Source organism: Rutilus rutilus (assembly GCF_951802725.1).
Source record: "Rutilus rutilus genome assembly, chromosome: 15".
Lineage (NCBI taxonomy): Eukaryota > Metazoa > Chordata > Actinopteri > Cypriniformes > Leuciscidae > Rutilus > Rutilus rutilus.
In genome coordinates this window covers 7,689,919-7,703,540 of record NC_140220.1, presented here as the reverse complement: position 1 = coordinate 7,703,540, position 13,622 = coordinate 7,689,919, and the positions used below count along the sequence as shown (strand labels likewise).

General features: G+C 36.8%; 1 protein-coding gene across 1 annotated transcript; it reads right to left on the bottom strand.

The window, feature by feature from the left end:
• Positions 1–4,677: 4,677 nt before the first annotated feature.
• nus1 (NUS1 dehydrodolichyl diphosphate synthase subunit) lies at positions 4,678–12,350 on the bottom strand. Its single transcript, XM_084432782.1, has 5 exons — positions 11,754–12,350; positions 10,547–10,678; positions 8,989–9,141; positions 7,486–7,585; positions 4,678–5,763 (listed from the first exon to the last, which is right to left on the bottom strand). Exons 1-5 carry the CDS (start codon positions 12,100–12,102, stop codon positions 5,673–5,675), a joined length of 825 nt encoding a protein of 274 aa, XP_084288908.1. The 5' UTR covers positions 12,103–12,350; the 3' UTR covers positions 4,678–5,672.
• Between the last annotated feature and the right edge of the window lie 1,272 nt (positions 12,351–13,622).

Genomic DNA, 13,622 nt, shown 5'->3' with positions numbered 1-13,622 from the left:
AATTAAAGGCTTGTATGGTCAGTGTATGTTGATTTGCTTTGTTTCGTTTTTCTTCTCCTTCAATTTCAGTAAAGTGGGACCATGGGACCACAAGGATACGAGACTTAAGATCCATATGGATACTGTATTCCTCAACGAAGCCCTCAAATGGTTCACATTTCATTAGACACTGTGTAGAGTCATTGTTTAAACTAATCTATCATCTAGCCTATCTATCATTCATTACATGTATGTATTTATGTGCTTTATGTTTTTATTTATTATTAAGTATTTTATTCTTACAATTAATAAATATACTTACATTTATTTATTACCGTATTTTCTTTTTTACACTGAATAAAATTTACTTATTGCAGTATTTATATTTTCATGTTGTAAATGTACTTACATTTATTTATTTCTTCTATCTATCCATCCATCCTTTTCAGCTCTATCTATCTATATATCTACAGTGGGTACAGAAAGTATTCAGACCCCCTTCAATTTTTCACTCTTTGTTATATTGCAGCCATTTGCTAAAATCATTTAAGTAAATTTTTTTCCTCATTATTGTACACACAGCACCCCATATTGACAGAAAAACACAGAATTGTTGACATTTTTGCACATTTATTAAAAAAGAAAAACTGAAATATCACATGGTCCTAAGTATTCAGACCCTTAAGTATTTAGTAGAAGCACCCTTTTGATCTAATACAGCCATGAGTCTTTTTGGGAAAGATGCAACAAGTTTTTCACACCTGGATTTGGGTATCCTCTGCCATTCCTCCTTGCAGATCCTCTCCAGTTCTGTCAGGTTGGATGGTAAACGTTGGTGGACAGCCATTTTCAGGTCTCTCCAGAGATGCTCAATTGGGTTTAAGTCAGGGCTCTGGCTGGGCCATTCAAGAACAGTCACGGAGTTGTTGTGAAGCCACTCCTTCGTTATTTTAGCTGTGTGCTTAGGGTCATTGTCTTGCTGGAAGGTGAACCTTCGGCCCAGTCTGAGGTCCAGAGCACTCTGGAGAAGGTTTTCGTCCAGGATATCCCTGTACTTGGCCGCATTCATCTTTCCCTCAATTGCAACCAGTCGTCCTGTCCCTGCAGCTGAAAAACACCCCCACAGCATGATGCTGCCACCACCATGCTTCACTGTTGAGACTGTATTGGACAGGTGATGAGCAGTGCCTGGTTTTCTCCACACATACCGCTTAGAATTAAGGCCAAAAAGTTCTATCTTGGTCTCATCAGACCAGAGAATCTTATTTATCACCATCTTGGAGTCCTTCAGGTGTGCTTTCATGTGTCTTGCTCTGAGAGAGAGGCTTCCGTCGGGCCACTCTGCCATAAAGCCCCGACTGGTGGATGGCTGCAGTGATGGTTGACTTGCTACAACTTTCTCCCATCTCCCGACTGCATCTCTGGAGCTCAGCCACAGTGATCTTTGGGTTCTTCTTTACCTCTCTCACCAAGGCTCTTCTCCCCCGATAGCTCAGTTTGGCCGGATGGCCAGCTCTAGGAAGGGTTCTGGTCGTCCCAAACGTCTTCCATTTAAGGATTATGGAGGCCACTGTGCTCTTAGGAATCTTAAGTGCAGCAGAATTTTTTTTGTAACCTTGGCCATATCTGTGCCTTGCCACAATTCTGTCTCTGAGCTCTTCAGGCAGTTCCTTTGACCTCATGATTCTCATTTGCTCTGACATGCACTGTGAACTGTAAGGTCTTATATAGACAGGTGTGTGGCTTTCCTAATCAAGTCCAATCAGTATAATCAAACACAGCTGGACTCAAATGAAGGTGTAGAACCATCTCAAGGATGATCAGAAGAATTGGACAGCACCTGAGTTAAATATATGAGTGTCACAGCAAAGGGTCTGAATACTTAGGACCATGTGATATATCAGTTTTTCTTTTTTAATAAATGTGCAAAAATGTCAACAATTCTGTGTTTTTCTGTCAATGTGGGGTGCTGTGTGTACAATAATGAGAAAAAAAAAAAACTTAAATGATTTTAGCAAATAATCTCACTGTAAATGATTTCTGTTGTTTTCACAATAATATTACTGTATTCTCAACAATTCCCTACTGTAGAATGGGAATATAGTAGGCTATGTTACTGTAGATTTTGTCATTTTTCACATCATTATTACTCTTAACATTTTCTTACGGTATAAGCTGTTTACAGCATGTTACTGTATATTTTACATTGCATTCTGGGAAAATTAGCCAATTTTAAATCTAAATACAGTAGGCTACTGACCAAAAAAACAACCACACACCTCCTCATACAACGGCTCTGTGACTGACCGTCAGAGGCATCATGAAGATGAAAGCCCACAAGAGTAGACTATGGTAGGTTAACTACATTGTTTTTTACTTTTTAAATCGCTTTATATGTTTTATTCTGATGTTATTTGCAATATATAAAGCTACGTTTTAGTTAATACGTTTTTGTTAAGAATATCTGAGCAAGCGATATAAATATAAATAATATAAATAATAATAGATATAAATAATATGAATTTATTATATACTAATTTATAAGCGTTTAATAAATTTTCTGGCCTTTTCCTCCCGCAGCGTCGTAAAGACTAAAGTCCTCCTAGGACTGGAGTAGACGTTAAATTGGTAGGTATACTTCAAAACACATGTAATCGCTTTATTTGTTTCATACAAATGTTATTTGCAAGGTATAAATACGTTTGAGTTAATTTATATCTGTAAGAACATCTATCTATCTATCATCCTATTCAGCACTATCTATCTATCTATCTATCCTTTTCAGGACTAACTATCTGTCTATCCTTTCAGCACTATCCATCCATCCATCCGATGTTCATCATATCATCAAAAGGTCAAAATATGATACTGATCATTAAAATTATTTTTCAAGCGGAAACAAAATATATGACTATATAAAACTTATAATTGTATACAAACTCTACATACAATACATTTCCAAGGAAACAAATTGTATAACATTTAAAATTTCAGATTTACATAAAAAATAAATTGATACATATTTGATAAAACAACAACAACAACAACAACAACAAAAGAAACAGTGCATTTCATCACACAAATATCTTGCTGGGCTTCAAATTTATGACATCTGCAAGCAAAACAGTGAACATCTTGTCTACTCAAGTTTCCATTATCATTTAAAACAAAGGTGTAATATGAATTTATTAATTAGACAGTGCATAATTCCATGCCACACCTCAAATTTATTCAAAACAACCATCAGAATGACTTGTACACCAGTGACCAGCTACACTCTTTTGTTCCCAACATTCGCAGGTAGGTCACGCCAATTTGTTCTTCAGATACTCGCAAACATCTTCACATAGGCTCCTTGTTCTCAGAAGATTCCCTCAGTGCAGCTATCATTAGTTAACAGTTGGTAAAATTGATTTTTCACATTCAGCCACTCACATGAAATTATTAAAATGAAAGATTTAGAGACACAAAAGACAAAACTAGATTCAACGAGGCTTGAGGTAATAAACCCATCTTGCTAATTGCGGTTTGTGAACCACACACACTGACTGGTTGTGAATCCACATTTAAAAAAATATGAAAAGAAATCTAAGTGATATGAAAAATAGCAATAAATAAATATGGAAAAGCTTGTAATACATTAAAGATGATGAGGGACATGTAGACTGAATTTCAAACTGCATTGAAAATCTAAAGCCTCGAAGCCAAGTTTATGTTAATCTACAGCGTTATTCCGTCCTCCTGAGGCGAACATGCTTTTAAAAATGCAACGAGGTATTTTCAATCCCAGCAACAATCCATAATGAAACTTCTATGAGAACATGGGAACATAAAAAGCAGAACTCTGTAGTTGGCTGTAGATTCGAATAATAGATATTGAACCATAAAACGCATTTTCCTTCTCAAAATAACCATTTTCACAGTCTTTTACCTCAAAAAAAAAAAGGAGTAAATGACACCTGACAGAAGCCATGAATATAAGTCTCGGGATGTAATCGGTGGCCCAGATGTTCATAACACCTCCTGTCCTCACTGACTTAAGTGTGAACTACTTCAGAAGCTGCATTTTTGGACATGGAGGTGTTTAAGATTTCCATTTCAAATAAATGCTGTTCTTTTCTCAAAAAATAGTGTATGTATGTATGTATGTATGTATCATTGATAAGAAATGTTTCTTGAGCAGCAAATTAAAATGATTTCTGAAGGATCATGTGACACTGAAGACTGCAGTAACGATGCTGAAAATTCAGCTTTTCCATCACAGGAATAAATTACATTTTAAAACATTAAACCAGAAAATAGTTATTTTAAATTGTAACATTATTAGCAATATCACTGTTTTTACTGTATTTATCGACCCCAAACATTTGAACAGGATTGTATGTGAACAATATGAACAAAAAGCTATATTACTATAGAGTAGCCAAGACAGCACTACAGTTCCTGTGACTGGTAGAGCATGTGGCTCGAAATGCCAATGTCATGAGCTCAATTCTCAGGGAGCATAGTGATAAAATATATAGCCTGAATGCAAGTCACTGTGGATAAAAGTGCCAGCCAGATGAAGAACTGTCAGATGAAATTCAAGTTAAGAGAAAAATATGCACACCAGTCAGAAGCAGGAAACCGCAACAGAAAATCATTCCTCTTTTCACGTCGACTCCACTGCAGAAGAATCAATGCCACTCTCAGTACAACTACGGTTAAAGGATATCAGTAACGTTTATTGTACATTCACGCTGGACACTAGCAAACAAACCCTTCCAATGGCAACCTGTGAATTACACATTTAAGACTTCTTCATAGGGGCCTTGCATGATGAAAAGTCTGTGGCATTTTATGAAAAAAAAAAAAAAAAAAACACATCACGGATCTCACAAAATATTAATATGAAACATTTCTGATCCACAGAGATCTTGACTGAGAAAACAACAGAATTTTGAATGAAACAATATTTACTGATTAGAAAGTAAAATCAAATAAAAACAATTAGCGCCACAAGCCATCACAAACAACGAGAGCTTTCAGGGGTTGACAATGAAGAGCAATCAATTTACGCACTTGAAATGACAAACTTCGGGGTTTGATGCTAATTAGTGTCATTTGTGGCATGCTCGCGCACATTCAAACAACACAATTACAAACACACAACCCTTTACAGCGCACTTGGAAAGCCTTCATGGAGTTGCGATATGACAGATTAAGCATGCAGAAGATTCGTCGAATAGAAAACCCTCGCACGTTTTCACTGTCTGAAAGCAGCTGTGCAACTAGAAGTGCATTTAATCGTATAGTTCACCAAGAGTACGTTATTCTGCTTCCCTCTCCAAGGGCTCAAAAGTCACGCAGCGAAAGACGGATGACTGTATGCGACTTCTGTAGAGTTCAGTGCACTGGCGCAGACTGTCATCATTCGACCGTGTCCAGAGATACGACCAAGGAACGTTTCTGCGCAAAGTTACTCACGGAGACTCACACATCCACAAACACACACACACACACACAGAGAGACGCCCAGCAGGGCTTGGCGGAGAGGGGCAGAGATGATCCAGACAGAGAAGAGCAGCAGTAGCGTGTTGCTGGCACTGAGGCTCCAGTGCTTGTACTGTAAACATGAAGAGAGGGATGGACCCCCTCCATCCCCTCTCGCTCTTCCAGTTCCTTCTCTGCGGACCCAGTCCCAGTTCTGTTCCTCACTTGCCCAGCCGCTGCTCACACACCGCATAGCACTGCAGAGCACCGAGTAGGTCGTCGTAAGAGGCGTCTATGTGGGACGGCATTGAGCTACAGGTGGAGAGGACAGAAAAATGGAGAGAGAATAAATCCTACAGCAACACACCAGTAAAATAAATAAAATGTTGCTTTTTTTTATTTTAGTTTCAATAAAAAAGGTACAAAAATTTGTGTTTGGGAAAAATATATTTATATATGAATCTTTATATACTCAACTCATTCATAAGTTTGGGTTCTGTGCGTTTTTTGTTGTTGTTTTTTCAGTTTTTGAAAGAATTCTCATCAAGGACAAATTTATTTGATCAAAATAGTAATTATAGTAAATATTAAAATAGAAAACATTTGACTATGTTTTAAAATGTATTTTGTTCCTGTGATGTCAAAGCTGAATTTTCAGTATCATTACTCCAGTCTTCAGTGTCACATGATCCTTCAGAAATCATTCTTATATGCTGATTTGCAGCTCAAGAAACATTTATTATTATGGTCAATGTTAAAAACATCAAACAGCATTTATATAAAAAAAAAAAAAATAAAAAAAAAGTAAAACATTTTATAACGTACATTTCTATACTTGCTATACAAAAAAAAATGTAAAACGCAAACCTTTCTACGGTAGTGTAAGTAAATTACACAATTTCAGTTATTTCCAAATGTACACGTTTAATTTTATTGGAATGAACATGATCAGACGTGGTTGGACTATATCCATTTCCTCGGGGTAACTAAGATGACAATCAAAATCTAGCTAATTATAAACCTGAAATGTAGATGCATAATTGTAAATCAATTTCGTGTAATCACTTAAACTTTTGATAAAATCAAAAACTTTTTTTTTTTTTTGTGCAACAGCTGACAGATTAACAGTCTTCAGATGTGTTATCAGGCACCAAACAAACACCGTCCAAGACTGAATCAGTCATGACACACGGAAAGGAAACTAAACAGATGATCAAGTTTGCTAATAATGCAGTAAAAACAGCACAGTGAAACACTGCCCTCTAGTGAAACAAAAAAATAACAGTCTTGAACAGTGCAAATTCACCATTATTTTCATTAGCTTGATTCAGACTTTTTTCAAAAGTATCTTTTTTCATATAAAATAATGTAATTTAACATTGACATAATACATGCAATAATGCATTATAATTTAATAAAAACAAACATGTACACAGACCTACTGAAATTAAATGGAACACTTATTTACAACATTTTCTGCAATTAACTCAAATCAAAAAAAGCAATCATTCGTTAAAGCACAGTCTACATTGACAATCTGATGTGGCAAAAACTCCATGCGTATTAATTAGACAAAAACTGCTGTTTAAACTAGTTTAAGATGAAGCATGTCAGATACAGGGGAAAGTACAGTGACAGTGCTAATGATGCAATGCAGTGCAAGTCTATGTGTGCAGTGATCTCACAGAGCTGTACGTCATCACACGCTTGGAAAGTTTCCAGAGATAAGTGTGCCAGTGTAGATAGGTTTAGCTGTTAATCTGTGCTAATAATCTCTCAATAAGGATTTAAGTGAACTCTCCAGGCAAAATGCCACCATACGCACTCATGCAGAACATGTGAACTATGTCCAAGCTACTGATCCCACAATATCCCTCTCACAAAATTTTTTTATATTTCTTTGTTGTATGTTTTTCAAAATCCTAAATTGACTGTTTATTTCTAGGTTTAAATTAAATTTTGAATTCGAGATTTTAAAGTCTACTCTGCACAGTTTGTGCTTGCTCAAATACATCGATACATAAACATACTCACATAATCTCTGTTAGTCTGATGTGCCAGGGAAGAAAACCAAGTGTGCTTTCCACAGGGCCAAACTTCAGCACCAGGTCTGGGTCAGGTATGTTTTCCGACTCTGCATGGGGAAAAAACATGCATCAGTGGGATGAAAAACGGCTCTTTGAGGGTGAGCCTGAAGATGAATACCGAGAACAATACAGGCTTCTTTTGGTAACTGAGATGATCTTGGAGACCATAGAAACAGCAGACAAAAGGTTCTGCTCGTGCAAAGTGGCTGTGCTGCATGCGTCAAAATGCTTTTATGATGCAAAATTACTGTAAACACAGTTATGTCTTAAGGAATTAGACAGACAGGACAAAGATCTGATGTGTCAAAACAGAGCTGTACATCAGCATGAACGCAGCCTATTAGAAAAATCACTCATTGCTCTCGAATGGAAAATGTTCAGCTATTGAAGGCACTCTGTTTATTGCTGATAATATGTTTCGTTGTTCCTCTATAGTATTTAGCATGTTTTGAAACTATATGAATATTCTTAACATACAATTGTTTGGATTTAATTTGTAATTATCTTAAAACGTAGCTACCTATGACTACACGAGTAATTGAATCTTAAACTTATTTGTACATTTTTTATTTAAAGTCAGTAAACTAAATAATTCACAAGAAAAACTGTAGATCAAGAGCTGTTTTGGAATCCGATCGTGACTCCCAGAATAGGATTGGATCGTGAGCTGCCTAAATATTCTCAACCCTAAGGACGAGTGCAGCGAGCTGCAATAACAGAGCAGTGATATGTGATGTAAATATTTGCCATCATTCAATTCATATTTATTTGTATAATGCTTTTCACAATACATATCGTTTCAAAGCAGCTTTACAGAATATGCCTGTTTCTACGTTACAATTAAGGGTAATTGTGAATCTGACGTTATCATGTTCCAGATATATATTCAGTGTTTCCCATACATTGATTTATTTGTGGCAGCCCACCACAATATCAACATTGACCGCCACAACTAGATTTCAGTGCTTCCCATTCATTAAGTAGACTTTGGCTGCCTGAAAATATATTTCAACTTCTCATAATAACACAAAAGGTCTTTAATGTCACGTTTGCTGTCAAACAAACTAAAATCAAAAGCGTGATAAGGCTTTGTGTGTCCTTATTAAAAGATTGTCTGTTAGAGCTGCGCAAAGAGAAGTAAGCGCACTTCCCTCACGCGATCAGCATCTTTGCTTGGATCATGATAAAATGCAGTGGTTACCTTTAATTTCAAATGGCTACAGCTTTTTTATTATATATATATATTTTATGTTTTAAGGCCAGCTTGGCCTGTAACAGAGCAGATAAATAACAAATAAATTTACTTAAAGGAAAACAATTGGCAACAGTTAAAGGAATCGGCTCATTTGCTTCTAACTGTAGATAAGTCTTAATGTTTTTTTTGCTTTTTTTGATTGGAATCAAATCACAGGACTAAATGCTCATATTTAACTGCTAGTTTGCTACTCACCTCTGAGTAATGAGTCCAGCACATTGACATCAATGTCTTTGGATGTCCTTTCCTTCTGCTCGACGGCCCTACAGAGCTGCTGGGCTGCCTGGACGATACTGAGCCGCCCATCGTCTGGAGATAAGACCTTTACCACTGACTGACAAGATAAAACTATAAAAGACAGACAGAAAAAAAATTTGTTTATTAAGTAAAGTGTGGACAAAACATTTAAAAAGACCTAAGTGATGCATGGTCATTATTCCATTTGGAAATTGAGAAAATGACTTAAAGTCAGTCTACCTGTTAAAGACAGACGTGTGATGAGACTGAGCTAAAAACAGCAATTATTTCACATCTTGCGAACAAGCCCATACAAAAAGTTACAACGATATTTTAATATGTCGTTGAAGATGGAAAAAGTGAGGGATAAAATGATCAGTCACAGATTTTGAACTAGAGTCAGAGCAGTATTTAGTACATGTGCATAAAGCCTTGGTGATCATGCAGATGACAGAGGTTCAAAGAAAAGCTAAATAAATAGAAAGAATATAAAATACAATATAATTGAAAAGTTTGGAGTCAGTAAGATTTTTTATGTTTTTGAAAGAAGCCCCTTCAGGCTCAACAAGGCTGCATTTATTTGATCAAAAATACTGTAAAAACAGTAATACTGTGAAATATTATTACATATAGTATTATATTTTAGTATATATTTTTTTCTGTGATGGCAAAGCTGAACTACCAGCAGCCATTACTCTCATCACTCAGTCCAGTCTTCAATGTCACACGATCCTTTAGAAATCATTCTAATATGCTGATTTGGTACTCAAGAAACATTTATTAATATTATCAATGCTTAACACAGTTGTGCTGCTAAATATTCAGGATTTTTTTATGAATATAAAGTTCAAAAGAACAGCATTTTTTTACAAAATAAGGTAGCTGTAATAACTTAGTCAGGTTTGATCAATTTAATACATTCTAGCTGAATTAGAAGTATTAATTTCTTCCTAAAAATCTAATTTTATAAATCGTACTGACCCTAACTTTTGAACGGTATAAACATGTTTTCAAGGCAAATTCTGAACTACTAGTCCTACTGGGTCTGCAGAAAAAAAAAAGTCCTTATAGTTGAGCTCTAAAAAATATATTGCCTAGGTGTGAAACAATAAGCAAAGTGGGTTTTCCCCATGTATCCCCGTCTTGCTCTGGATTAGGTTCCATAGTCTTCAAAAGATGACTTGCTTGAGGCACATTTGGGAAAAGTAAAACAAATTTCCTGACCTACAGAGTTTGGCAACAATGAATCTTCCGGATAAAAACTGCATAAAAGTGTCTGCATTTTTCCACAAAGCCTGTGGCGAATTAACCTGCTGTGTTTCCTAACCCAAGGCATGAATACAGATAACACAACTAATCATTATGATTCACATGATGTCACAGAGGAACATAAAGGAACAAAACCGGCAGTCATCCTAGACGAAATCTTCTGATCCAACCGGTTTGTACTGGCGTCCACCCACAGTGGGTGTCTCGAAAAAAAGCAACAGTAATTTTCTCAGATTTTGAACCTCACCTTGATGCTCTTGTTTATCTGTACCGTTCTTCAAAAACTCCACTGAGTATTTGGAGCTGTCCATTCCCAAAAGCTCCTGCTGCTTTTTCAGGATCTCCTCCATGAGTCTGGAGTTATTCCTCTTGAAGACACCTATGAAACAAGGGTGACAAAGAGATGATGGCCTAAAGATATCCCAGTCCCATAAACAATACAGTTTCAGAGAGAAACTCTCCATGTTCTTCATCCATGAGTTAGAAACTACTATAAAAAAACATGCTGTGAAGTCAGTGATATAACAGATGCTGGAGTCATCTAAATATATTGTCAGCAACATCACACTTTCAGAAGATGAATTTAGACTCGACAATTGAGGAACATTACATGAGTGAATTAAATTTGCTGGTCTTTTAAATGAATCACTATTGACAATAAGAGTTTAGATCAGTGGCTTTCAACTGGTGGGACGCAGGTATGTTCTGACAGGGAATAATCCAAGCTAAATAATGAACTGAAATTAAAGAACATTCAAATCAATAAAGCAAAATTAATAGGATTTTTACATTTTACAAGGGGGGAGAAAAGAAGCAAAACTAGTTGAGAAACACTGGCTACTTGGTTTCTTGGTCCACTCCACGGTGGCATAAATGAACAAGAAGGTAATTATGACCTTTAAATTGAGAATCATTATTAACAATGTGATTGTGATTCAGATCTCGGTTCACCCTTGCCACACTTTTAGCAGTCATAAAATATATGTCTCAGGTCATAAGAAATTAATCATATCACATACTCCCCTAGCTTCATTGAGAAATACTGAGCTGAAAGAGAATGTTTTGAAATAGACCAGACACATTGTAACTTTGTAAAGATGAGAATAAAAGTTGAGTAATATGCATTAATTCAAAACCTCCTAAAAGGATTCAAAGAAACTTATTAACGCAAATAATGGTATTATAAAGTCAGATTTTTAGTTAAAGCATGTCATAAAAACGAAACCATTCAACAATAACCATACTATTTGACTTCAACATAAGGCATAAAAAGTGAAACTTCTGCATTAATGCAATCACATCTGAACACAAAGTTCATCACTAATACGTTAAATGTGTCAATTGAAGTCTTTGCTCAAGTCATCATCATGAGTGTTGAAGAAACAGCAGGTGACTGGATGCATGTGACAGCAATTCACTTCCCTTTATTCAATGCGAACTTCGATGAGTCTTACCTTGATTATCATACACACTGACATATGAGATGCCCACTGCCATGCACCAGACCACTAGATTGGCAATGTCAGTATAGTGGATCTCCTCCTCGGTGATCAATAACCCCACGTGAATGGGCAGCTTTTCTAACGTCCTGCCTTCGGCTCCCCAGCGAACCCGGCGGCTAGACCGTTTGCCAATTGCTCCAGCCTTTCTCTGATTATGAAAGCCGAGGGCAAGGGGCAGTAATAACCCCACCACAGCCCGTTTCCATCTCCAGATGTGGACTCGGAACCAGGCTAGCAGCGCGCGCTGAATATAGAGCAGCGCGTGCAAAAACCGCCACACCATCTCATACAGTAAAGCCATGCGTCTTTAAACGCGTTCCTAGTTGAAAATCTATCAGATTTTAAAATAAACTCCTCATATTAAAGTAATATGTGTACGTGTGAGCGATGGTCTATCGAGAAATTTGCCATTTTGGTCACTGCCAACGCCGCAGCGCGCCGGCTGCCATTTCTTCTTCCTGCCAACCTTTCCACTCTGAACCTGCTGCTGTGTGACATGGAGCTCTCTGATTGGACGACTGACGTAATTCTAACCACTGGTCTGGGATCAGTTATGACATTAGCCTGGCAAGTGTTAAGGAAAGAAAAGAACTATTAACGGCTGGTTTCAGATCAACACTGATTTAGCCTTACGCGAGATGCAATGCGATTGGTTGCTGGACCAGCAAATGGAATGAATGTGTAAATCCTATTATTTTAATAGGATTTAAAATTGCCTAGTCATTAGATTTGTGGATATAAAAAAGCACAATATGTTGTGTACACATAATAAGATATTTCTAAAATCAATACTTTCAATATTATAATATTATATGACGTTACTGTCACAAAAATAGCTTTAAAGGTGCAATGTGTGATATTTCTGAGGATCTATTGACAGAAATATGACGTCACAACATACGGGCATTTGCCGACCCGGTGTTCTGTCGATCTGTCCTACCTTGTCAGATTTTCCTACCGTAGCGCAAAATTATAGCCATATCTATCGGTTCATCCTACCTCGTCGTAAAATCCTACTGCGCGTTTCTGCTTCGCTTCTGTGACTACATAAAATAATTCCGTGTAACATTGCCGAAGATTTTTATTAGGTTATGGTAGGGTGATTTTACGGTGCAAAATACCTCATCAGATTGTCCTACCAGTATGAAATAAACGGGTAGGATGATTTTACGGTGCAAAATACCCCATCAGATTGTCCTACCAGTATGAAATAAACAGGTAGGATGATTTTACAGTGCAAAATACCCCATCAGATTGTCCTACCAGTATGAAATAAACAGGTAGGATACTTTTACGGTGCAAAATACCTCATCAGATTGTCCTACCAGTATGAAATAAACGGGTAGGATGATTTTACGGTGCAAAATACCCCATCAGATTGTCCTACCAGTATGAAATAAACGGGTAGGATACTTTTACAGTGCAAAATACCTCATCAGATTGTCCTACCAGTATGAAATAAACAGGTAGGATGATTTTACAGTGCAAAATACCCCATCAGATTGTCCTACCAGTATGAAATAAACGGGTAGGATGATTTTACGGTGCAAAATACCCCATCAGATTGTCCTACCAGTATGAAATAAACAGGTAGGATGATTTTACAGTGCAAAATACCCCATCAGATTGTCCTACCAGTATGAAATAAACGGGTAGGATACTTTTACGGTGCAAAATACCTCATCAGATTGTCCTACCAGTATGAAATAAACGGGTAGGATGATTTTACGGTGCAAAATACCCCATCAGATTGTCCTACCAGTATGAAATAAACGGGTAGGATACTTTTACAGTGCAAAATACCTCATCAGATTGTCCTAC